We start from the raw sequence: 26736 nt of genomic DNA on the forward strand, positions 1-26736 counted from the left end.
ATGTAACTTACTTTTGTAGTTCAAAGATGTCTATTGGCTGAAAACCAAAAGCCAGGGTTGCATTCTATTTCAGGCCTCAGATTTAGTAACATGAGCTGCATATATCTAACTTATCTTCTCATTTCTATGTCTTTCAAAGGTTTTTAGCTCAATGTAACTTGCTTTTAAAGTGACCTTTTCTTGAGCAGTTCAAATATCAAGCTAAAATTTTTTCCTCCCTCCAAAAAGTCGTAATAGATAAAATATTTTAATAATACAAGTATTTATTTTCTTTATTTTTATCAAAGCCAGCTCATACTCCTAGGTTTTGGTAACACATTAAAAATTTTTTAACATTTTCATAGAATTCTTTGGCATAAAAGATGCCCAGTAAATTCTATTATGTTGTTTTGGGGTTTTTTTTGTTTGTTTGTTTTCATGATTTATGTGTTTAGACATCTCCAAGGACCTGACTTTTGTGAGGACTTGGGCCCTCAGGCTAACGATTGCAGGAAAAGTCCTAGATGGCACATTTGCATCATTCTCCAGACACCATACTTTACTGACATCCCAATGTAAAATACACAATTATTTTCTTGCTCTGGTAATTAGTAGCACTATTTAAAATAATTTTTAAAAATAAAATAGCAATTTTTAAATTTTGTACTTCTGATGAAATGCATGTCAAGAGATGTACAAGGAAACACCAAATTATACTGTTCTCTGACTCATATTTATCACATTGCCACATTTAAAAGGTAAGGTATTTGGTGCCAGGAACTTTTGTTTCTTCACAACTCGTGTATAATGTTGCCTGCACCACATCATGAGCCCTACTTTCTACTGCAAAACACATTATTGAGATTACATTAAGTGGAACATAACAGTTCACTTCAACTGAACATTCAACAATGTTACAGTTGAAGCTTCTTGATGCCTCCCATTATAAAATGTTGTTTACCAGTTCCTTATAAATCTTTATGAACACTTTAACTGTGGATCGAAATCTTCCATGTTTACTGTCTGTCCTCAGACTGACTGACCCAACTTAAAAGTCCTCAACTGATTCCCAAAAGATAGAGCTGGTGAGGGGAAAGTGCATTATTTCTCAGGTTAAAGAAACCAGAAAGAAGCAGAATTGGAACTTTCCCCAAATGGATGTCCTAAAATGTCTCATTGAGAAAGTTCAGTTTTTCTTTGATTTATACAGATATGCAGAAAAGCAAAGGTATGGTCAAAATATAAACCTCTAGAAGTGTTCTCATGTGATTAAAAGCCTTCTTCAAAAGTCTTCAAACCTTATGGAGATATTTTCTGAAGATCCTTCCTGCATCATGGAGGATCCATCTCCTCTACAGCTTCTGCTCATTGACTGCGTGGTTGGGTGTGCCATGTTGTACAACCATTACCAAGCATCTCTTATTTGGAACTATCAGGTGAGAGGCAATACTTTCTTTCCAATTTCCCTTTTCTGATAGTCTGGGGCTATGGTTGTTCCAGCATGGAAAGGTGACTTGACTGTTTTGTACTCTTGGTACTGTCCTGTAAGGGACAGCAGAGGAAGGAGGACACAGCCATGCTGAAGCACTGGGGGAGCCATATAATGATGAAGTAAAATATAATTTGAATTCCCTTACATTTGTGAGTCTGATTTACTTAACATTAGTACAGTACCATTGCATAGCATTTTGGATTTGGAGAGGTTTTTCCTTTTTTTTTTTTTCAGTTGAAACATTTATTTTAATTTTTTTCATAGTCTTCTTTAAAAGAGATGTTTAAAAACAGTAAAATTTTACCGAATACTAAACAGTGAAGAAATCAATTACTTTTGATCTTTAAAAAAACAAAACAAAACAAAACAAAATTGCAAAAAACCTTCTGAAAAGGGAAGTGAAAATCAATCGATCATTAGAGGAATAAAATCCCCCACCAATGGAATCTGTATACTGGTGATTAAAGTTTTGTTCCCATTTGTGTAGGCACACATGCGTACATCTATCCAGAAAGTATTTTTAGTCCTTTCCTTATCTATCTTTCCGTATCTACTCTCATAATAGTCCAATTTTAGCTGTTTCCACACATCATTTCTATTTCTGCCCTTCTCTATCACAGACCACGCATTACCACTCAGTTGCTTACAACACGAGGGTAAAGGAAAACATGTGAACTAATTGATTCCTTTGGAGAAACTTGGAAGGTAAGGAGGACCGAGTAAAATTATAAGCACAAAATTTCTTGAGCATCAAGCTCCAATGTCTTCTTACCAGCCATTTCTAAAAAATTTGAATTATCCCCTGTCCTGTGACAAGATGAGCCAGCAAAGATGGGACACTTTCCTTGGGTGAGGAGTTACATTCAAAGAAGGCACAGCTTCAACACTGTGCATAAAGCACCACAGTAACTGCTGCACCATATTTGGTAATCTTGGCATCTTACAGCTTAAGTATCTAACAGCACAGATAACATATTAGGATGTATAAACCAACATCTATTCAAATAAAATCCTTCTAAGACCCAATTTAACTGGCCCTGCGCAATTATGTTTTCATTTTGCCCCTGTTTATCTGTGAAGTTACAGTTTCTAGCTAACCTATGTACTGTTTCATACCCTAAGGATCAGATATTTAAGTATGAGATTTTAATTAGGGGTCTCTGGCTTTGAAATACCCAGGAGATACTTATTACTGTTTCATTTCATTTTTCCTTGTTCATTACTGGGTTTGCAGATCACAAGCAACTTTAAGGAAAATGAGGCCAGCTTCAACTAGACTAGCAATGATGGCAATCATATTCTGCCTAGTTAGGCACTTCTAATACACATAATATGTGGCATCTAAACACTTTCCAACCAGAAGGCCTGACAGCAATGCTACTTCTAATAATAAATGCATAGTAAGTGTATGTTGCTGTAGGAAGAATGCACTTAAACGGTTAAAAATCATGTTTTGGGCTGAGGATCTTTTTTCCTCTCATTTCTCCTGTTCTTCTGTAAACAGGCATTTACTCATTTACTGAAGTTGTTCCCATTTATGAGGTGCTAACCACTCCCACAAAAATGCGCAATCTTTGCCATGAAGAATTTGACAGAAAGGAAGTATTAAGATGTCTAGACAGAGCCATACAGAAATATGGACAGGATGTAAGGAGTTTCAACTAAAAGAAGGCAGATTTAGACTGGATGTAAGGAAGACATTTTTTACAATGAGGGTGGTGAAACCTTGCAACATGTTGCCCAGAGAGGTGGTAGATGCTCCATCCCTTCAAACAATCATGGTCACGTTGGATGGGGCTCTGAGCAACCTCATCTAGTTTAAGATCTCCCTGCTCATTAGCGGGAGGGGGTTGGACTCGATGAACTTTGAAGGTTCTTTCCAACCCAAACTATTGTATGATGCTAAGATTCCAAAGTTTCATGTCTGCCACACATGAAAAGCACAGATATCAAAAAGCCAGTGTCTAATTTACATACTCCTGTTTGCCTGTATTTGTACAGGGTGTGAGTAAAGGTATTTTAAAGTATCTTTGTCATTAAAAAGGACGTTGTGAACTCAGTGTAGCATCATGAACTATTTCCCAAAGGAAAGACAGACATGGAAGCAGCTTTAAATAGTTTTGAGAAACATTCATGCAAGTTATTTAAAAAGGAGGAGAAGGGTACTTTCCCCTCGTGATGATCACTGATTATTCTCTATTGCCCAACCACCTAACTGCACCACCAGGTTTACCAGAAGGAAGTTAAGTAATGTCAGTAAAGAAAGATGTGAGATCTAAGTCTTATGGGTGAGTCCAGGAAGTCTATTTCATATATGTGTGGGAGGACAGGAAAAGAAAGTTCTGGAAAATGTGGTGAAAATTAGCCACCAAAGTTAGGAATACGTGTGGAAGAACGGGTAACACTAGGAACTGTTCAGATGAAAGGCAGTTTCTCTTAAGGGACTTCTGGGCCGTTTAAAGGAGAATTATGTTCTAATCTCATTCAGAAAGCACCCATTATGTGCTTATAAGGTAAGTACCCTAAAAAATTTTCTCTGCTACCTGGTGAGGAGAGAAACTGCTCATCTGAAATCTCCAATTAGCTCCAATGAGCTAATTTATATGCTACCATGATCTAATTCATCATGGACATTCTTTCTCAAATTATGCCTAAAAGTGACTTTTTTTCCCAAACTAATCATATAAGCAGAAAGCATTTTTCAGAAGCTTGGTCTCTTAGGAAAGCAGGAACGTTCACAGCCTTCCTACTGAACTATTCTCTTCTATTATTTCTTGAACAACTTTATCACAAAGTCATATTCATTGCTCCATTCAAGTACATAAGGAGTATATGAAGAGCTAACGTGAAAGCACAGATATAGGTATTGCTACACATCACAGAAAACTGGTACGTTGCCATTCATTTGAGAGTTTGGAGGTGTGTCCTCCTTATAACTTCCAATGATAAAGCAAAAGAACCCACAGGTATGTTAATATCCTGGGACAACAACATTCCTGTAGTTTAATGGAGACTACTTACTTTAAAAAGGAAACCTCACTTACATTCAACCACAGCAATATCATTTGAAAAAGTAACATAAACAGAGTTGCCGGTAAACATACCCTGAAGAGTTTCCATTACTGATAATATAGATGCCTCTCTTTTCTTGGTAACAATCACTGTACTTCCTTATCCAGGTTTCCTGTTGCAACAAGACCTATCTATTTCCACCATCATGAAGGAATTCAGGATTCGTTCTTAAGGAATGGTACAAAGGGACTGCAACAAAAGCAATAATTGAGAGTTTCTCTATGGTCTTTCAGATCCCATGATTTCATGTATTAGATCTTGAGAGAATTAGCCTGGCACAGTCTCAGGATAGAAACATTTGCCCTTGTCTTTAAAAAGAAGAGACATAAAAAATATTTATGAAGATTCCACTTGATCCTGCAAATATTTGATATTCCTATTTTGCACTGTACCCATAAACTCCAGTTACTTTTAAACCATTCAAAAAAGACCTATTGTACTTCCGTACCACAAGCAATTCCTGATCTATATAGTTGTATCTCCATCAGTAAATGTCTGTCACCTATAGCAAGTTCCAAATACCTTATAAGCACTTGGATCAAATTCAGTCAGAAATAATGACACCTTAAAAGTAACAAGAGGAAATACTCAATATCCTATCTCCGCTGAAGATGCAAGTTGTTAACGCACAATGCAATGCAAGTTATATTAGCATTCAACACAATAAAAATCCAAGGAATGCAAAATCTCAAAAAAAATCTATCCATTAAGTTTACTTCTAATGCAACACAGAAATACACAGCATCAGGGAAACTCTTATTTTAGCTGGAAATCTTCATCAGCACTTCTGCAATGGGAGATAGCCCCTTTGACTTTAGCTAGAACCAAACCTTGGGGCTTTGAAGGCTATGCTTAAGAGAGGACCCAGGAAAAGGATTGAGAAGACAAAAAAAGCATGTGCTCCACAAATCCTGGGGTCACTTGATATGACTGAAAACTTTTTAGCACATTCCTGGAGCCCAGACACAAAGTACTTGATAAGACTTTCAGCACTAGAGCTCATGAATAACCATGGTTCACGTATAAGGAGTCTGATGATATATCAATTCATGAATCACTTTATGAAACTCTCAACCCTGACATTAACTGACAAAGGCTTTGCTCCTTCCAAAGCTACTTCACTCTTCAGACAAGTTATCAGACACAAGAGCAACACAATAAGAATTTTATGTCTTTTAATAAAGCCACATGCTACTTCAGTGCCCAAAAAGCTCTGAAAATTTAAATGCACACTACATTTTTCAACTTGATCCAGACTCTGGAAACTCTAGGCATAAATGGGTTGGTGAAGAGTAAAGTATATAATAAATACTACAAGGCAGAAAAGGAATAACAGCACAATATTTGTACTGGGTTTGGACTCTTTTATTTTTTTCAGCACTTGGGCACAAGTTTCTTCAAATTACCTACAACAGTTTGTTGGACTATCTGTACAATACCAGCTTGCAAGGAAATCCTTCTTTGCAATGTTAATGTCCCTTTGAGTTTAAGAACAGTTAAGTAACTGCTGTAGTGACATTCTTGTTGCACAAGATGTGATTATAAGATCACAGTCATTCTTAAGTCATTTACAAATTATACTTTTCTATACTTTTATTCTATTTTTTTCCAATAAAAATTATTTTAAATTTGGTATAGGTTTACAAAGCACTGATAATGAAAGTTTGACTCACAGAGAAATGAGAAATATATGGGTAGACCATAAAACTCCAGAAAAAAACTTAGGAACTTAGGAGAAAAATATTTACTTCATGCAGTATGAAGGATATTGTTTAATTGATTTTAAAAGTAAAAGTAACCATAAATTCTCTTTTCACTCAGATGCTCAATAAAAAAACCCAGGCACTGTACTAATTGAAGATCACCACTTACTTAATGTATGTGAAATGTCTAAGTTCACTGACAGTAAGAACGAAGATACCTATAAACACAAAACTGAAGGTACTGGTGTGATTAAGGAGCTGCTCCTATGGCACTTTGGCTTATGGATGTGACCTAAGAAAGGGTCAAATTTCCTGGTGCTGGATTGTCATTTTCAAATGACACTCTCAAAGTGGTTTCACGGACACAAAATAGATTCCCAAGACTGTGGTGCACCTGGGTGACAAGGTGACATGTGAGATGGCCATGCCAGCCAATGGGGTCAGCACGGGCAAACAAGAATACCCACAAAGGTGCTTCATTCCATTACCTGGCAATTAGGACACTCACTGAAGCAGATGACAATTAATGTTTAATGCCTCTGTATTGTTGCTTATAAGTGGTGGTGGATACAGACACTGCAAGCTATCCTAGGAAGAAAAGAGCTGAATAGAAGTGCTTTTTCTCCCTGATGCATGTCCTTACTTACTAGACTGTAGACACATGCACGTTCTTGTTTCCTACCTCTTCAGTTTCATGTGTCTTGCACTCCTGCATGCAAAATATCAGGACACTTGTTTTGGAGGTGGAAAATGTGGACCAGTGCCAGTAAGAATCAGATTATTTTAGCCTACCAGGATGTCATTGGTTCTGGTACCTCGTGTAGTTCTATCCATGTGTAGGGCTTTAAGCTACAGTTACACATTTGTCTGTGACAAGAATATCAGGTATCTTGGAACCCTGTCAAAAATGTTGGCTGTTCTGTGCTACCTTGCTATGCAACTACAGTACTTATTATGAAACTACTGTCATGTTTACTTTGCATTTCCTGCAGGTTTTCCTCTCATCTTGTCCTTTATCAAACATCATCCATCCATCCATCCATCCATCCATCCATCCTTTTAAAAGAGAGTGTTATATCCCAGGACAGCAGGGAGGGTGTGGGTGTTGTGGAGGTGGCTGTAGGCTCGTTTTACACCTTGCCTCTGACTTCCCTATAAAAAGCTGTATCCAAATCTAGACCAATTCACCAACCACCAATCACACACTTTTCCAAAGAATGCACTTATTCCAAATTCTAACGTGTGTAACTGGTATGAATTTGGTTTGGGTTGGCAGGAACATGTAAGTAGGTGTAGATTGCTTGTAAGGGGTAGGAAAAGGAGATGAAACTTCTGAAAAATTGATTAAAAAATAGAGAAGGAGTTATAAAAGCTGTATTTTTGTTCCATTAAAACACAAGCTGTTATGTAAGTGTCTGCTGCAGTAGGTCTGGTTTTAAAGAAAGTTAAAGAGGCACACACTGGTTCTCTTGCAGCACATAAAGTTATTTAACATACCTCAAGGAACTGAAAATATTACAGACTAATTTTTTTCTAGTTAGTGCCTCAAATCTGCCTGTAATAAGAGTATTAAAAGTTAGCAGGCAGAAATTTTTAAAGAACAAAACCATAAACTGGTGTTGTCTTAAGAAATTAAAACACCTGGAATAGTAATGGTTTTTTAAAACAACAATACTTGGCAGGCCCTCGAAAAAAAAAAGTTTACAGTGTCAAATATTAGCGGTTTTGAATGTTTTTATAAAATTTCACACACATAAGAAAAAAGTATTGAGCTGCAACATCAGAGAACTATCAAACCAACCAGAGCCTAAGAAATCTACAAAAGGATGCAGGAAAAAAGGCAAAACTGGAGATTCAAACTTACTGCAATATGGATCTGCTCAACAGCTACTTTTTACAGACAAATCCCCATGCACCAAACAAGCAAATACAGCACTCTTACTGTAAAACAAAGCACTTTTATATGCTGATGTTAAACCAATATTCACACCTGGACTCTCATGCCTCACACCATGAGCTCTGCTGCAAGGTGGGCAACAAAACCCACCTGCAATCTACAGGCACATACAACTGCCAGACCACCCACATTTTTGCTTCTTCAACCTCCACGACAGTACCAAGCAGACTTATCGCAACATTGCTTTACCTATCAACAGAAAACCCAGAAATTGAGTCTCCCAAGTTAAAAAAAGTCAAGGACTCCGGAGCTGTCTCTAATTTAAAAATCCCTAGGCAGCTTTTGCCTCTAATATTAATGGGTTCTCCTTGAATGCTATCTGGTTCAGGCAATTAAATTTTACTGTAATTATTTAGATAAAACTAAAGTAAACAGGCTGAGTCATCCTGGCAATAGGCTAACAGTGGGATATTTGGAAAATGTGGCTTCACTAAGAACATCTGCTAACACCACAACACTTACTGAGGTGTGTAAAGTCCCAGTGACGATTGTTTTTTCTTCCGAGAAAGTTTAAATAACTGCAGATTGAAAATGAATGTTGGGTTGGAAATAGCCCATGGAACCATCCTTCATTCTGTGTACCACAGTATACTTCAGAGACTGGTCAGAGGAGTGTTTTGAAGTTTACAAATGAATTTATTCATAGGCTGATGTCCTCTCTGAGCACTCAAAGAGACTATTTTTATTCAATATGGAAAGTCAGATCAATAAAAAATGACAGCCAAGCTTTACTAATATCAGGGGTTTTGCTTCACAGGAAGGTACAGAGCATTAAATTCTGTTACTGTCTTAACAGCCTATACAAACTCATATTTCCTGAACAGTGACAGGTCTTACTTGTACATGGTACATTTTGCAACTGACTCAACTTCTGCATTCTTCTCTGGGACAGTAATTTTCATTTCTCCAAACATTCTGATTAGAAAGGGGGCTTTTCTCCCATGATGTGTTTTATTTTTTGCTGAATATAGAAGCCGAAAAATTGAGATAGTAGATCTGTCATTGCTACACTTCATCATGACCTCCATTTGTGATGGTTTGTTTGTTGTGTTTTTGTGGCTTTTTTTAATCTCCACATCTCAATAAAACCTTTACTCAAAAGCAGCATAATTTTTGCAAATGTGACTACATGACTACTTCCATTGCTAGTTTTTGGTATAGACATCTTTACTAAGCAATTCTTTTTAGGCTTTCCATTTTCTGCCAGTTGAACTTTGGACCCTTACCAATATATTTTGGACAGATGCAAACCTAAGACAGCTTTTGGCTTGCTTTTTGGTTGAAATTCCAAACCTCCTCCAACATTCAAGTCCCCAAACTCTTAAGTCTAATGAACTTCATTGACTAATTCTTCTGAATTTTCAAATTTCTCCCTCTTAATATAATAAAACCTTTAATTATTGGATTGGTTTAGTTTTCTGGTCAACATAAATGAAATCAATATATGATTACAATATCTAATGCTCTTCCTAAGACAGCTTTATCATTATTATTAAGAGCACTAAATCTAAATAGATAAATGTTCCCAGTTAGCATTAGTAGCAGTTTATCTGTAATATGCATCTAGGAAGTCTAATGCACCTCATAACGTGTTATTATTTCTCCTGCTGCTAAGAACTATCACAGCTATCTGTCTGCATCTAGTCTGAGCTATGGTCCCAGAAGACTCCCACCAGAATCTCAGGAGAGAGATCCTCCCAAAATGGATTTTGAAAAAGTATCCTGTTTTATTCATGCAGGTTTGTCTTTATTATTAAATGTTTAAGTATTAATTTAAAATTTCCATTTTTTAAGTCAATTTCAAGCAGTTTATTTGATCCCAGAGTTAGGGTCCTTGTTGTATATTTCCCATGGTTTCCCAATTTATATTTTTAAGCAGAAAAGAATATAGCCTATCTTACAGCCCTGCAGTACACAGCAACTGCTATGCAAAAATAAATCTACTCCATTTTCTGAAGTCACTTATTCTGCAGATATCAATATGTGCTTGAAAAACAGAAAGAGAATGTACAGTTTAAGACAGAAATAGTTTGCATAATGCTTCATCAAATTTGTTCTCTTCCAGGGGTTTTTTCTTCCTGAACATGGTGTCCTCATCAGAAACTGCCTTGCTCTGTAAGTTTTCTTCTTTTTTTGCTAGACAATCTTAACAGTTCTAAGTAGCAGAGAAAAACCTTCTGTTTTCTATTCCAGAGTAAAAGGAAAGACTAAGCAACTTCAATTTCTTTGTCTTTTAAACACTATTCACTCTATTAGGAATAATTAGCAATCTTCCAAAAACTTTCCTTGGACCAGATCCTTCATCTAGAAGAGTGAAATCTCATGTTAGCCCCCTTATTGCTTCAATGAATTTTAAGTCCCTAGAAGATTTTCTTTCAAAACGAAAAAAAAAAAAAAAAAAAGGTTTACAATTCCTCTAGAGCAAAATAATTTTAAAAAGCTCTGACTGAAGAATAAAAGAAGCCAAATCAGAGCTCCATGACCTACCACCTACGGGTGTTCAATTCCATGGCAACGTGAGACTTCCTAAAGATTACTCAGCCTTATATTTCTTTATGCATATTATTAGCATCCAGTTCTCCTGCAGGGAGCTATGCTCTGGAAAAAGTTTATTCAAAGGTGAGTGTTCACAGAAGCAACCTGAGCTGTCAGGTAAGACTTTTGAGGTTTTCAATGGGAAATTTCTGTAGGTTGCATTTTGAAAATAATAGCACCAAACCACTTTTGCAGCATACACTGTGAGCAGCCAGTTTTGCAGTGCAGACCAACACAGAAATTATTCAGAAGTCTTCTACTGGCCTTTATATTTGATATATTTGTGTCTGTATACACAGTATCTCACTGAATATGTATAAACATGAATATCTATCACTGGTGTACTCCACTTTCTGACTTCACCACTTTGAAATATTTTCCAGGTTGTTTGATTCTCCCACAGCTGCTATGCTGAAGTTTATGTTTGATAAGACTTTAAAAAAGCTTTTAGTGAGTATTAAGGATGAATACATTTTCCTCATATGCTTTCAGAACTTTTTTTCTTTCTAAAAGCTAAAGAGCTCTGGATTTTGAATAATTATGCTCTTTTCAAAATATCTTGCCAGTATAAAAGTATCTGGACAGCTCTGGCACTAAAAAAAGTGTGCACATACTTACTCAAGACATGACAAAACTCCAGGAAGAGGGCCTGTATCTATTACGAAAAGTAGAAAATTACAGTGGTCAATTTAGCGAGCCAGTCCAATTTTACTGCCGAAAAGTAGAGTCTAATCGCCATACAAAAGCTCTAGTACAACCATGCCACCCAAAGAACAGGCAGGTCTCCAGGGCACATCCTAATACCCTGTAGCAGCTGGCACAGTTTGCTCCAGGTCTCAGACTTAATGATGAAGCACTGATGCTACAAGAACTATTCTTCTCAAAGCTGTGCCATACAAATGGGACTGTAGTGCTCACCCAAAGGATCTCCCGTAACAGAACACTGTTCCAGAAGTTGGTCAGATTCTAATAGTTTCCAGCATTGGAATGCATCTTCAAACTGTGAAAAGCACAAATGTACTCGCCAAGATTACCAACACTGCATGCTCCATTTTACCTGACTAATTACAAGACAAGAAAAGCACAAAGATAAACATATGAGAAAGGCAATTTCTAAACATTTCTGATGTGAAACTTCTCTGTGGTCTTCACCAATCTACTCAACAAACTTGGTGGAGGAGATTATAATAGACAGCTACTATCTTCTACTTCCATCATCACTAGAACTGGAAAAGTGAAACAAAAAATCTCTCCCAAAAAGAACTGAAACTAAGCTGCTATTTTGGAAGCTATCATCTTCTGAGGATTAGACTGAACACACAAGCTCAAAACTCGACCTGTGATCTAGGATGGAATATTATACAAGCTGGAATATCATCAAAGGCGGCAAAATAAAGCAACTTCCATGGCAAAAAAATAGATATGAGACAGTCAAAGTAAGAGCTTGAGTCCCAAGATCTACCCTGTTGTGTGTATCAAATTTCTGTGTTTATTCCCCAGAACTGAAAATTTGTTTAGAAAAGTGGTCATAAACATTGGAATTGCACTTTCTGCATTTGGATATACAACTGAGACGTCCACAGTTTGGGAAAATAGCTCAAAATGTTCTGTGAGAAGAATGTTCTCCTGGACCACCTGATTAATCTAAATATTCAAGAAGTTACAAGAAAAAATTAAAGTGAAAGAGCAAAAATATCGAGCTATACAAAACCAATAAATATTTTGTCTTCTCTCTTATTTGCTATTTAATAACACTAGCAGTTATGATTAAATTCCCTTGTATATTAAGATAATGATACTGATGATGTTTAATAACAATTTCCCTTTTCTTTAAAACAAGCTGAATTTTTATAAATTCCCAACATAAATACAATTTATTAATATGTAAATATTATTGAGGAAATCCTTGATATTTTTGGGTGCAAAATTTTTAGCATTTTTATATCCAAAATCAGCTTTACTGCTGAAAAAGGTTGAAGGAATATGCACACTCAAACCTCATTATGCAGATGAAATGGGAATTTCCATCAGTTCTAATTTTTTGGATAGCATTTAATTCATGCTATTTTTAACAGACATCAGGGAAAGCAAATACTGCAGAAAACATATTGAAGAACATTTGGCTCAATGAGCAGGATGAATTAGCATTGACTGCAGTATTACAGTTTGGCGAGTTTCAATGGCTGTTTTGTAAGTTGTAAATGACCACAATTTTTCCTGGCGATACATACAGGCAACTTCTTCACTGCAACATGGATGAAAAGTGAAAACTATGCAAATTTACATGCATGCATGGTGAGGAGTTGGGGAAAGGGACATGCATTTCAGTGTAAATCTGGACTGGGAAGCACATATGTCATCTTCTTGAAAGATCTAACATCCCTTATTCATGTCTATAAATCTGCCAGCTGCAGGGGGAAAGCAAAGATTTATGATTTAAGTGGCCAAGCTTTCCCTGCTAGAGATGCTTAGGCAGAAAGGTGAGAAGCAATGTCTCAAATAAGTAGACCTGTGAGACACAGTGGAGAATATTGAAAGCAAATAGCTTGCAGACAACAGATAAAGAAGTGGGCTTATGTAATCAAGAACATACCTATAACAAAGAGAAAATGCTGCATAGAATAAAACTGAGGATCTGTGAATGCATTTTTCACGTGAACAGCTCATTTGACTCAAGCATTACTACAGATTTTATTTCATGAACGCCACATGATATTCTATTAACAGCCACCTGACGATCACGCTACCAGCCTGTTCTGAGCATTGAACTGGGGATCAGCATCCTCCTTTGAAGAGTTTAACCCAGGAGAAACAAGTGAGTCACTCCCACACCGCCACATGGCCGAGTGCTTCCCGGCAGCCAGAGCTGGGCTGGGTGCACAGGCCTAGGGAGGGAGGTACTTTCAGCACAGCTGGACACAGGTGGTCTCAGTGAGGGGAGAATTTTTGGGAAACTTGTGGAATGTCCCACTACTGGATAAAATGAGACCTTTTTAAAGTACTTATTGTGAGGAAGGGAATGAAGACAAGTACTGATGTGCCAAATGGGAGGGAGCTGAGGGTACTGTGCAATTGCCTACAGCACTAAGAGAGGGTGGAGATGAAAATGGAGGTCCTGGAGTAGGAAGATAAAGGGGGCATTGGATGCAAACCCATTGGAAAAGCAACTTCTGTCCTTCTTTACTTTCTGAACTGTTAGTATAAGTGGTACATCCAGATCCTGGCCTCTCCTGCCTTAGTTTGTTTCTTCCTTGTACACAGAATATCTGTTTCCAAGGCCCAGCAGTTGCTGACATTTGAAAATATCACACTGCAGTGGAACACTTTATATTTATGCCTCTGTTGAAAGCAAAGTTGTATCTCAAAGTCCTCAGAACCCACCATTACTTTCCAATTGCCAAAGCATGAGTTTTTGATGAGGGCAGAGTAAGTCAGCCAGCATGCTCTCCACTCCCAAGTCCAGCCAAAAGCTGCTTAACATATCAGTCTCTGTCCTATAAATCAGGGTAGACGAGGACTATAACCAATTTCCCCTTCCTGCCTCTTTTAGGAAGGACAGATTAATGAAGGTTGCAGAAACATGACAGCTATTAACAGGGATAAACATGATACCCCTGACCTTAACCGCAGTTCCTGGATCAGATGCGTGTGCATGCCTCCATGCAGACATGCACGTGTGTCTGGACACCACGGGACTCAGATTTTCCTGGCAAGTTGTCTGCTGCTGGCAAGATGAAGCAGTAACACTGCTGGCACAGAGATGCTGAGCTGAGGACTAACAGGCCAGCAAAGCCAAAGTGAAATTAGGTTTTAAAGATTCCAGTCTTAATTTTCCCCTAACACAGAGTCATTCTCTTCATTGTTTCCATAACAGTAATATGTGGTTTTGACAAGCAATCTGCAGTTGTTTTCACATCCAGACATTCTATATTGGTTACACTCTGCTTCGAGGCAGAGACACGGGCTTTGGCCAGCTGAGATTGCAGCTTTTGTACATGATGCATCTCAGTACATGATGAAGTCTGCCATACTCTTTGTGCAACTCTCAAGCTTCCAAAGCACTCAGAAACATTAACAGAACATAAAAAAAAAATAATTTTTAAAAAATTAAGTCAAATACTGACAGCTTAAAAAAGTCTCTTATTTTACAGTGCTGAGAAAGAAATACCTGTATAAGCAAAGGAGATGTTTTGAATTAGGGCAAATCTCATGAGTTACTCACATTCCAAAATCCTATTTAGTGCCTAAATAATAGCTGATTGCAAATATTTTTGTGAGAGTGGCCCTTAAACCTTAATCTTTGTCAACACACAGCTAAGGGCTATTGAAAGTCATCTTCTGACATCTTCTTTGAAAACTGAACATTCAGTTAAAGAAAACCTGGGATTTCTGGGAGAGTTTCCAAAACTGCAAGCTAACAATGCCTGAAGCAGTCACTGCCATACTCTACGCTGAGGAATTTTTCTTCTTACAAGCCGCTGTAATGTGTGCTTCATTAATGTAATGCTTTTGTGCTTACATATGCCATAAGAGCTTTGCATGAAAATAGCATCATCACTGATGCTTTACATACAAGGAATATTTACTTCTTAATTTTATGGTCACTCACATGCATCTTTATGTCTCATCTGCAGCTCTCATGATAAAAATGTGTGTGGCTATTGTATCCATTGATCATGGAGATGATTGCTAGGAATTATGATGGGGATAGTGCCTATTGTTTCTGCATTTCATGCAATAAACAGTGTGTTTAGCATGAAAACCATCTGTACATCAAGGCAGGGAAGAAACTGCAGTATATAATGAGGACTGCTTGTTTTTTCTCTTTGATGGATCCCTAATTAACTGACTTCTCTTAACTGATTGCCAAGGGGATATGCAATGCCTCTTCCTGAAAGACATAAAACAGAGAAGGGAGATGATATAAAGAAGGAACACACACCCTCATTCAAGGGCAGATTTGAGCCTGAAGTCAAATCAAAGCTGAACTAATTGTTCAGCCTAAAGAAAAGAAAATTGATGAGCCCACAGATTTTTTCAAAGAGAAAGGAATCATCTGTTTCCCATGGTCAAAGTAGATAAGAAATGTAGTAATGGATTTCATTTATAGCAAGGGAATCTTGGGAAGATAGCTAAAAAAGAGTAAGAAGAGTTTACCACTGGGACAGAATGTCTTGGGAGGATACAGAGGATACAGATACTCATCACAGGCTTTAAAGGGGCTTGTTAGACAAGTATGCCAGAAACTAAATGTGGAATGTTAATCCCACATTTAGATGGGGAGGTTGATTCACTGACTTCTAGACTGGTTTTTGTAAATTTCTGATCCTATGGCTCCTAGAATGTGCTATCCAAGGGCAAGAGCAAGCCATGGGAGCAGAAGAAACAAAGATGACTAGAAATAATGCAAAAGGATGAGATTTTAGACTTTTCTGATAGGGTAGAATTAATCTCATCCTAAAAGTTTTTTCAGCAACTTTAAAGACATAAAATGTAGACAAGAACAGCTACACCAGACATATAGATGCCTCAAACCAGACAATTCTGGAGCATAATTCACAAGACCTCTTCGAAACATCCACTTTCAACTGACTTAACCAAACATCTACCATCTAGTATGTCAATAAGTTTTATTTACTGGGAAAGAAATCTACTGGGAATGGCTCAGTCCCAGGTATCTACCTACATGCAGCTACCTAGTGTTAGCTAAAATGAATCCCAGTACAGGTGACTGGCTTCCCAACCCCCTAAACTTTGCCTCTTTCTCACACCTAGTATCAGGAGTTCTGAACCCAGACCACAAAACAATGGCAGTCTTCCTCCCTGAGAAGTAATTCCCAAAAGCCCAGAACCCTGATTATTTGTATATTTATTCTCTCTGCTTTTCTTTCCCACCTTCAAGTTTTGCTTTTCTTTACTCCTGCTGCTGCAGCACCTTAACTGTTATTCTCATCATCTGGCTGAAACTGGAGAATACTGGAGGGATGTAGTGACAAACTAGCAGAATGTTGCTTCAAGATGCTTTTCAGGGAAGAAGAGACAGACTTTACAAGCCTTGCACAGTTGACAGCACTTCCTAATAATTGTAGTGTTCTTAGATTAACTATGAGGGATGCAAAGACACACACTGTGATCACACAAATTCATTTGCCGAACAAAACAAGTTAAAAGCTCTTTTTTTTTTTAGTTTTCTCTCCAACTCTTGCTCCTGCTCAGAGAAGGCTGATTAGATGCATATCAGTTGGAACATCAGCTATTATTGGCAAGCAACCTAAACAAATTCTCAGATACCAAACCTCCTGAAAAAGAGAGAGCAAAGTTGATGTACACTTCTCAAAGGAATTAGAGACATAGTGTGAAATCTGATTTTCTCCCCTCTCTTCACTCCTTCAGTAAAAACACTCAATGTTCACTGAATCTTTGCCTGATAGAAAAGCAAACACTACAACAAATAGCTAAAGTTGTGTTTTCACCACAGATTTTAAGGATTTCTCTTTTTTTAAGATCAGTTATAAAATGGTTTTAAGCACCAAAGTTTCAGAGAAAGTCACTGCTTACTCAAAGGGCTGTGGCTATGCCAGAAAAACAAAGACTAAGCTGAGTCAGGCTATGTCTGTACTTTGACACTAGACCTCCAAAAACCAGCTACATACTTCCAAAGTGTTTTTAGATAAATCTGCTGTCAGCATTTCTTGTGTCTTTGCTGGAAAAACTGCCACACGATTCACTGTGAGGAGACTGGCAGCCACCAGTGCCATCTTTCAGATAAGAGACGCAAGTGAATCCAGACTACACAGTCAACTACCCAGGTCTCCTCTCCTTAAAGGCAAGGACCTCCATTCTGGGCACAAAGCCACCTGGAATCTGCAACCTTTGCTGCTCAAATGTCCCCCTCACATCCTAAAGATGACTAAAGCTACTTTTTCACCATTAGTACATTTTGCCTTAGAGGCAACTACAGTAATTTCATTACTGCAAAGAGCAGATCTGGTGCTCTATTCTGATTTTTATTTCCATATTATAAGGTCCTCTAGAGGAATGTAGAATGTGTTCTTGCTTCTGTCTGTGCCTCACACAAAAGGTCATTCCTGTGCCCAGAAGACACCTCCTTTTTCAGAGTCGCCCTTCAACTCATAGAGTCAGGTCTGCACAAGTTGCTGCCTTCTGCTCCTATACAACTTAATGGACCATTTGTCTGGAGCTGCGTAAACCAAGAAGCTCTCCAGTTTCACAGGTTAGCCAGCGAAACACAATTGCACCATCCTGAATTGTGAGAGCATAATTGCAACAAAAACCATGATGAAGTGGTGAAGCTAAACAGGTATGTACATAATGACTGCGAAGTGGTTACTGCTGTAACAAAATCTTCTCTGACTGATTTTTCAGTCAAGTGTTCTTTGAGACCTTTGATAGTTTGAAAAAATATGAGTGATTTACATACCAATGGATTACAAAGATACCATGGACTGAGAAAGAGTGTAGGAGCAATAAAACTTTTGCTGTGTCTTGTTCTACACAAAAATAAATTCAGTGTTGTTGGCAGGTTTGTTTCTTTGTCTGTTTGCTTAAATGCACAAAGCCTATAGTTAGTTTTTTCTTCTTTTTCCTTACAACTGTGATTCCTAAGTCAGGAATATTCTTTGTAACAATAAAAGTATCTGAAAACAAAACATGCATTTTCCTCAGAGGATTACATACATTGATTTCATTATTGTATTAGTCAGCCTCTGAAAAACAGAAAACTCCCTAAATTTTCTCAGATGACTTGGTCTGCATTTGCTGATTGTATTTATCTTCCATATAGAATTGCATCTATCTTTCTATATCATATTACCTGTGAATCATTATCCAAATCTCAATGGTAAGCATTGGGAGCCTGAGAAATTGCAATAAAGAAACAGAATAAATTCAAAGCCAAAACATGAAAGACCTCACGAGAAAGGAATTCCACCAAACACATTTCCTATGATATGTGAAATTCAGGCTGAAATCAAGTTTTAGGCTGCAATAGGTAGACAGCTTTATTGTTGCTTTCAATTCTCTTATTTTCAGTATTTAGAATTAAAATATTTCTTCTGTTTCTGAAACCAATTCAGGTGATATTGCTTTGGTTTAATTAGCATGATATGGAAATCTGCCTATTACTCTCATTGTAAACATTTGAAAAATACATCTTACCACTTTCATCCAGCAAGAAATCATCCTGGTAACGGAACTTTTCTGGTCCACATGCAATAAAAATGTCATCATCGCCAAAAAAATCCTGAAGGCACATCACCTGCAAGCAAGAAGGAAAGAAAGACATTGTATGAAATACCTCATCATCAGAATTGTAACAATAAATCCCTCCTTGTCTCCATCTGCATGAAAATTCTTCACTTTTAATGGAATCAACAGGGCTTCATCTCCATAAATTTCAAAAATAGTAGTCTACATAAGTTTCATAATTTCATTAAATTAATGAAATTCATAAATTCCACAGCTGTGCTCTGACCATCTGTCACAAGTGAGAAAAAGTTTTACGGACAGTGCAGGAGAGATAAGACACAAAGCTGGAAGTGTCAGATTTATTACACGATGCATCTACGGTATGAGGTAAACGCCTTCTGTTTGTGCACAAGGTACCATTCAGGAGTTAGTGGGTAATTAACTTGCTTTTCAGTTCCCATCTCTATCATTTGGCTGCAATGAAACAAGGTTACAGCTTTGTATGCAGAACCAAATGCAGTTCTTTCAGCAAAATCTCTGTGACAGGGAATCAAACTCATGTGGGTGAACTAAGCCTCCTTCACACACTCTCCCTCTATGAAGTCCTCTTTGAAGGCACCAAGCTAAATAGCCAAGTCAGATGAGCTGGGGATAATTCTTCTAGCACTGAGTAAAAGGATAATCTCTTTCTACTCCCATATATGAACAGTCAGGATTATATTGGTGTGCTTTTATGTCCCTACAGGAGATTTCAGAGATTTTATTGCAGCCTTTCAGTACCTAAAGGGGGCTTGGAAGAAGGATGGGGACAGACTTTTAGTAGGGCTTGTTGCAATAGGACAAGGGGTAATGGTTTTAAACTAAAAGAGGGCAGATACAAGGAAGAAATTTTTTACAATAAGATAGTGAAACACTGGAATGGGTTGCCCAGAGAGGTGGTATATGCTCCATCCTTGGAAACATTCAAAGTCAAGTTGGATGCAACTCAGGGCAAAGTGATTTATTTGAAGATGTCCCTGCTCATCGCAGGGGTGTTGCAACTAGGTGAGTTTTAAGTCCCTTCCAACCCAAATAATTCTATTCTAGGATTTCCTTACAACAGATTTTAGTTATTCTACAAGGCACTGCTTAACAATTTAATCTTTCCAATCATATGGAATCATATTAAACAAAGAATCTATGACTTTTACCAAAAACTGGCTTTGGACTTACTGATCCAGCTTTTACAAATTTAAAAAACAAAATAGATATCTACCTATCTTTAAAAAAAGAAAAAAAAGAACAAAATAAAATCTGTTCTCACTTCACATTTACAAGAAGATTCTAAAAGGGTAGGCTTGCTTATATATTTTTATATTAAGTTTTGCAATTAAATAGTGCACTGATATTTGAACAGGTTGATTTCACAAATAGGGTTTCAAGTCTACAGCCAGTAAAGCAACACATAAACAACCTCCAAAAATTGTCAAAACAGTTGAGAAAGTCCAGCTCATCCAAACAAGCCCCCTCAGTCTACAAAAACACAAGTGAAAGAATTACCTAATGACATTTTCCCAGATTTTGGCATAAAAAGTACCCCCATCAATCTGAAGTAACTGGTGTCTAGGGGTTATAAAATTCATATAATGCTTCCCAGAAACATGTCTGAAGGCTTTGACATCCACAGCTGTTATGAGCCTCTATAGTAGAAATGTCTCAAGGAAGAAAAATAGCAGTACATGTCGTGACTTGCTTGTAGACTACTATTCATAATTAAAACAATTTTAAAGGTAGGACATTAGCAAATGAAAAAAACAGGAAATTGAGAGAACAACAGCTAGATGAAATAAATGCCAAAAAAAGGACAAAGGTTCTTCCTAAATTATCCTTAAGCAATGCATGTACTTTTATATTCAGGTCCACCACAACCCTATTTCTATGACCATCGTCATCTTAACACTACATACTACCTGAACACCAACATCAAAAATGTAAATATTTGATAGAGCTTTTTACCATGTTCCCACTCAGTTTATATTCTATTATTGTATCAGCCTCAGCAACGTTTAAATAAACTCATTTATTTCCCATCTTTCTTTTTTGTCCATGAGACATATCCTGCCTATCTTCCCACCCCATACTCCCACCAAACTTCAAATATCTCTTCCCTTCAGTCAAGTTCCTCTGAAATTGCCACCTCTCCCACTGCATGTACAAAACTACTAATTTGCAGAATAACATTAAAAATCCTGTGATTTCCTTTTTGCTTCCCGAGTTTGACACACTTCTGGGGAGTGATAACTTTTACATTTTTCTTTATACCAAGCAGAGTATTAGAACCAAAACAGTAATAAGCAACTCTAGGCATAACGTTGAGCTATTTTGACAACAAACATAAATACAAATTAAATACATGTTTGATAAAAAAAATTTATGGATTTAATAAAACTCAGAAGTGCTTGGCTCTGCCCAGTTAAGAGCGCTTTTTTCAAGCCTAAGCAGGACATTGAAATGCAGGTAGCAACACCTAACCAGGATCAACTATGCCAATTTTTTAAAGCATCTCAGGTTCAATCAGTGCAATTTATATGCAAATAAGAAAGAAAATAGGATTAACACACAAAAAATAATTTGTGCTTAGATATCACTGGATTTTATTAAACTTTACACTTATAATTTAAAGTGTTCTTATGCTTGCCTCTTTCTCCTTGCCCTCAGTTTCATACTCCATATGTAAAATTACAGCTTTTCTTGCCTCCTGAAATTTTAATAATTTTTGAATTATAATTCTAGATTTTAGAAAGTTTATAGCAAGATCACAATTTGCTTCCAAATCCATCTTTTTCCAGCATAACCTATCTTAAGGTTTCCAGTACCTTTTTATATTATTATTGGAAGCCCTGAGATGTCCTTCACTGTCTGCATTTTCCATCCTTTCTGTCTCAGCATCCCTGGCTCTCTCTGCAAGTTCACTTTCTTCAGCAGTTAAATTAAAAGGCATCTGACAAATACACAGCACCCCCTTCCAGGCTTTTTTGGAGAGAAATCTGCAAACACTTTCTATTCACACTCAGTCATCAGCTAAGCAACAGGACCTGCTTTTTATTACCCATTTTCACTTCTGGGGAACACGGCTTCTAAAAAGTTACGGTTTAGAAGATCAAGAACTTTTATCACCTAAGCTGGACCATACAAGTGTTTGAGAGGTCAGGGTGCTCTGATGCACATGATCAGCTTTAAAATTAGTCCTTTTTTTAAACAGTGAATTACAAAAGCCTCCCTTGGACTTTTCCGTTTGATTTCAAGGCACAGAATCCATCTTCTCTTTCACAAATAAGGCTTCATCTTTTATACCAGGACATTTCTCACAGGGGGAAAAAAAAGCCAATGCAGGAGCAGTCAAACACACACCTTATATAAAAAGAAAATGAAAAAATATTGTCTGAGACACACATGGTACTAAATACTCTGTGATTCTTTTTAATAAATACCTTTCTGGTAAGGAGATGTTATTTAACATTAATGGTGTCTTATACTTTGTAGGGGAATGAATAAATAACTAGCATTAGCAGAGGCCAGGAAGTGCTTGTATTGGTGGTGAGAAAGACAACAGATCACTAGTACAGGCTTTGGCTATAGGCAAGGCACATAAATAAGACTGGCTGACCTGGCCATAACCATGAAAAACAGAGGAGGCTGAAGAATTCGTCATGCCTGAAGTCCCCTGAGTAAATTGTACATGGTGAAGCCTGGATTCCACACAAGTCATTGCCTTAGTAAACAACTCAAGACACCCCTATGCCCTTTCAGTGAGAAACAGAGGTGTCTACCTAGGAAGACCCCAAATTATTTCATACTTCAGCAGTTGCTACTGTGCTTTGACCCTCTATTCAAAGCACCACATCAGCTGTGTCCCCAGAAGGGACCTGGGGAGGACCTGGATGGGCCAGGCACCCACAGCTGCTGGGGAAACACAAAGCAGATCAGAGCTGTCCCAGAAGGAGAACAGGGAGCAAGAGCAGCAAACTTGTCTTTCAACACACCCTCAGGCCTGGCTTTGCACCATATACACTATAGGAATTTTGAAAAATTATCTTCACTTTTCCTTCTTTAAACAGGCGAGCATTTGGAACCAATGAGAAATCTCCTAACTGCTACAGAGACTTTTTCTTTGATTGGCCTGAAACAGTTAAGCTCACCTCTTTGGAGCTGGTACCCTTGTTATGAAGACCCTTCTTGTTAGAGATACAAACCATATAAGAATTTGTGCCTCACATTTTGGAGCACAGATGGCCCAAGAATAGCAGCTTGTACAGCCAACACCTGGTTATATTCTCTCGCCCCAAGTAAGAAAGAGCAGCCAGAAGTGGTTTGGAGAGGTGCAGAGGAAGGGAGAGAGGGAAAGGAGAACAGAGGGGAAAGAGAGGGAAAGGTAAGGGGAAGAAAGGAAGAGAAAGAAGGAGGGAAGCAAGGAGGGAGGGATGGAGAGAGTGACTGAATCAATCTTTTTGCTAAAAGCATGAAATGAAAGCTACAGACGCAATCCTCTTTTAAAACTGCTGTATTCTGGCTATAGTGGGATCAGGGACCTTTTAAATTCATGTTTTACAACACATCCACAAAAAAAACCAGAAAAAAATTCTTTGCATCAGTCAAACTTTTCTATACTTTTAAAGTTGACCACACATCGAGTTAATACTGAAACACTGATTTCTTAAAAAAAAAAAAATTAGAAAATAAAATTTTCCACTGCATTCAGGAACAGTTCATAGCACCTGCACATTACACAACAACCACCATGATTACTATGTCACTTCTTTGTTACAATATTCATAGTGCTGGGTTCTTGGACAGAAAAGAAGGAGAGGGTATTGTGTGTGTTTGTCTTCTTTTAATAACAACTTAATTAGTCTCAAAGCTGAAAGCTATCTTGGATGAGCAATGAGAAAACCTCAAGCTGGCATATCCTCAGGCACCACGGCTGTTGGAGAACTGGAAAGAAAAGTGAGGACAAAGAAATGAGGTGGTTAAACCAAAAAAGATGCAGAAGGCTCTAAGGAGAACTCACATGATAAGTGGGTATAGGTTTTATGAAAAGCAAAAGAGAAGTGGAGCATGGCAAAAGGAAAATACGAGGCATTAAGGAAGGAGGAGACATGGGCTGCCAGCCAGGAGCACACACAGAGGGTGACAGAGAGGTAATTGAGGCTGGTGGGGAAGGAACAGTCCAAAGAATGGGGCAGGCAGAGAGTCAGTGGCAATTGCCTTCCAGACTTCACCCCATGGTCAGCCAGATGGGAAGTTTTAAATCTATTTTAAAGTAGCCTTCTTGAACCTTAAACAATCTCATGTTGAGTTTGATTACCATTTCCCTGATAGTGAAAAAGACACTAAAAGATGTTTCATCCTTGGAAAAACCTCAGTATTTAAATGACTCATGATTTTAGGGCTCTTAGTCATTAATTTTGTGTCAAGTTTTATGAGCTTTATTACAGAGCTTGTTTTCATTTTCCTGCTACTTTTTGCTCGCTCAGCCTCAATGTTTAATTCCTAGGCAGGTCTCTTCAGTTATTCATGTCAAAGGAGTTCACCATACCTCTGTTCTACTATTTTTCTTTCTTTACTTTCCTTCTGGCTGATTTTTCAAATGAAAAAAAAGAAGCCCCTCCTTGTTTTAAGATTCAAATTGATCTTTACTGATATTTTCCTTTCAGTTTTCTCCTTAGCCAAACCATATTTTCCACTAACCACTACCTTTGCAGTACTTATTTTACTTATTTTTATCCCTTTCCCCTTTCTTTATCTATTGCTTCATGAAGAAATATCTCAGATACTGAATTTATCTCACTGCCATCTACCCTGGCAGTCAGTAAAAAGTCTCATGACAGCTATGAATATTCCTGGGAGCTTATAAATCATAGAATCACAAAATGGTTTGGGTTGCAAAGGACCTTAAAGTTCCTCTAGTCCAACTGCCTGAGTTGGGACATCTTCCACCAGATCAGGTTGCTCAGAGCCCTGCCACTGTTCTTGAACATTTCCAGGCAGGGAGCATCCACAGCTTCTCTGGGCAACCAGTTCCAGTGCCTCACCACTCTCACAGTAAAGAATTTCTTCCCAATATCTAATCTAAACCGACCCTCTTCTAGTTAAAAAAATATTTTAAAACATTTAAAACCCCTTGTCCTATTGTAACAGGCCCTGCTACAAAGTTTGTCCCCAGACTTCTTGCAGTCCCCCTTTATGTTCTCAAAGGCTGCGATAAGGTTGCTCCAGGGCCTTCCCTTCTCCAGGCTGAACAACCCCGGCTCTCTTGGTCTTTCTTCATATGATAAGTGCTCCAGCCCTCTGATCATTTTTGTGGCACTCCCCTGCAGGTCTCATGAGAGTGGAGTAGAGAGGGAGGAGAATCATTCCTGGTCCTAGCAGCAATGCAGTAACAGAAGAGACTCTCTACATTACTACATTATGCAGTAGTATAAGGCTGCTAGTATAGGCCTGCTTCCCATATTAGTTTTCCCAAAACTTTGTTCAATTTTGTACCATACTTCTTACTGTGTAGAGCTGCCCTCAAAAAACAGAGCAGTAAAACAATCAACTGTTACTCATACAGAAGGATTTCATGGCTTCATGAAAATCAGAAATTAAACATTCCATACTGCTTTTTAGGTAATTTCTGTGAAATGAGAAATCCAAACATATCAGTAAGGCCTTTGGGGAAGGGAAAAAAAAAAAAAAAAACTTGTTCTTTCTAAATATGCGTTTGATAGCAAGCCTTTCTTTTTCTTCCCTTTTCTCAAGGAACCTCAGCCCCTCCCTTCCTTCTGAGGGAAAGGAATTATACCTCAGCTGGAATTCACAGACCATCACATTTGAATATTTCCTTCAAGGTTAAGGCCAGTCTATATGCCTTCCTTTTGGCTCAGGCTCTGAGGCTTTTATTCATGCCCTTTCACATTTATCTGTCATTACACACATGCCATTTCTTGAGATCCGGTCACCTACAAAAAATATAATTTATCATCAGTGTATATGTACTTCCTCTCTCAGCTTCTGATCCAAGTTCTCTCCTCAGGTGGTGGCTTAGCTGAAGCCACTGGGAAGTATCTGCTACACATTCCCGAAGTCAAACAGCACCAAATTCATTCTTTGCTGTTGGAGTGAAATCTCCATGGTGACAACTGCATCATCAAGCTGTGAGAGATTTTCAGTGAAGAAGAGCATTTTATCATGAGATTCTCATTACAAGAGTGCCCTCTGTAAATGAAGAGGAGATGGTACTGTGGGGGTTTTCGTAAATGAAGAGATGTTACCACAGGGGTTTGAGCTGGCTGGAGCCAGTCTCTGCCAATTGGCTTGTGTGGCCGCATTGCAGAGTAATGCCTCTGACTGTATCTCTGACCCCCAAATCAGATGAACACAAGGCACCATCATATTTAAATACATATGAATTTTCATCCTCAAAAGCAGCAGAAATAGCTTGTTCTCCTGCTGCCTCACAGGAGCAGATGGAAAACAAGCCAGCATCCCCATACTCTGGGGAGTCCTGCTTCACCTGCCCTGCACGTTTTCTCCCCACAGCTGAATGTTGGTCAGTGCTGGCTCAGGACTCACTGCTCTTTATTTTGCTCCCTCTGCCACCAATACAGAGGTTTCTCTCCCTTTTTGTTTGTTGAAAATATAGTATCAGCCTACTTCTATTTCTAAGGTGTGTATTCATCAACATCATTCTGTGATACAGACAGCTCAGCCTGTATGGTCTTTGTCCAGCTAAGACTAGGCAAAAGAAATCACCAAAAAATCATCTACTT

General features: G+C 37.9%; 1 protein-coding gene across 3 annotated transcripts in view; it reads right to left on the bottom strand.

Moving 5' to 3' along the window:
* DCLK1 (doublecortin like kinase 1) overlaps positions 1–26736 on the bottom strand; it is a 242854-nt gene that overhangs the window by 105476 nt on the left and 110642 nt on the right. For all 3 annotated transcript variants that reach the window (XM_032099596.1, XM_032099597.1, XM_032099599.1), the window contains exon 4: positions 18917–19016. In XM_032099596.1, the coding sequence (XP_031955487.1) occupies positions 18917–19016 (100 nt within the window). The remainder of the gene's footprint in view (positions 1–18916; positions 19017–26736) is intronic.

Source organism: Corvus moneduloides, chromosome 2 (assembly GCF_009650955.1).
Source record: "Corvus moneduloides isolate bCorMon1 chromosome 2, bCorMon1.pri, whole genome shotgun sequence".
Taxonomy (NCBI): Eukaryota; Metazoa; Chordata; class Aves; order Passeriformes; family Corvidae; genus Corvus; species Corvus moneduloides.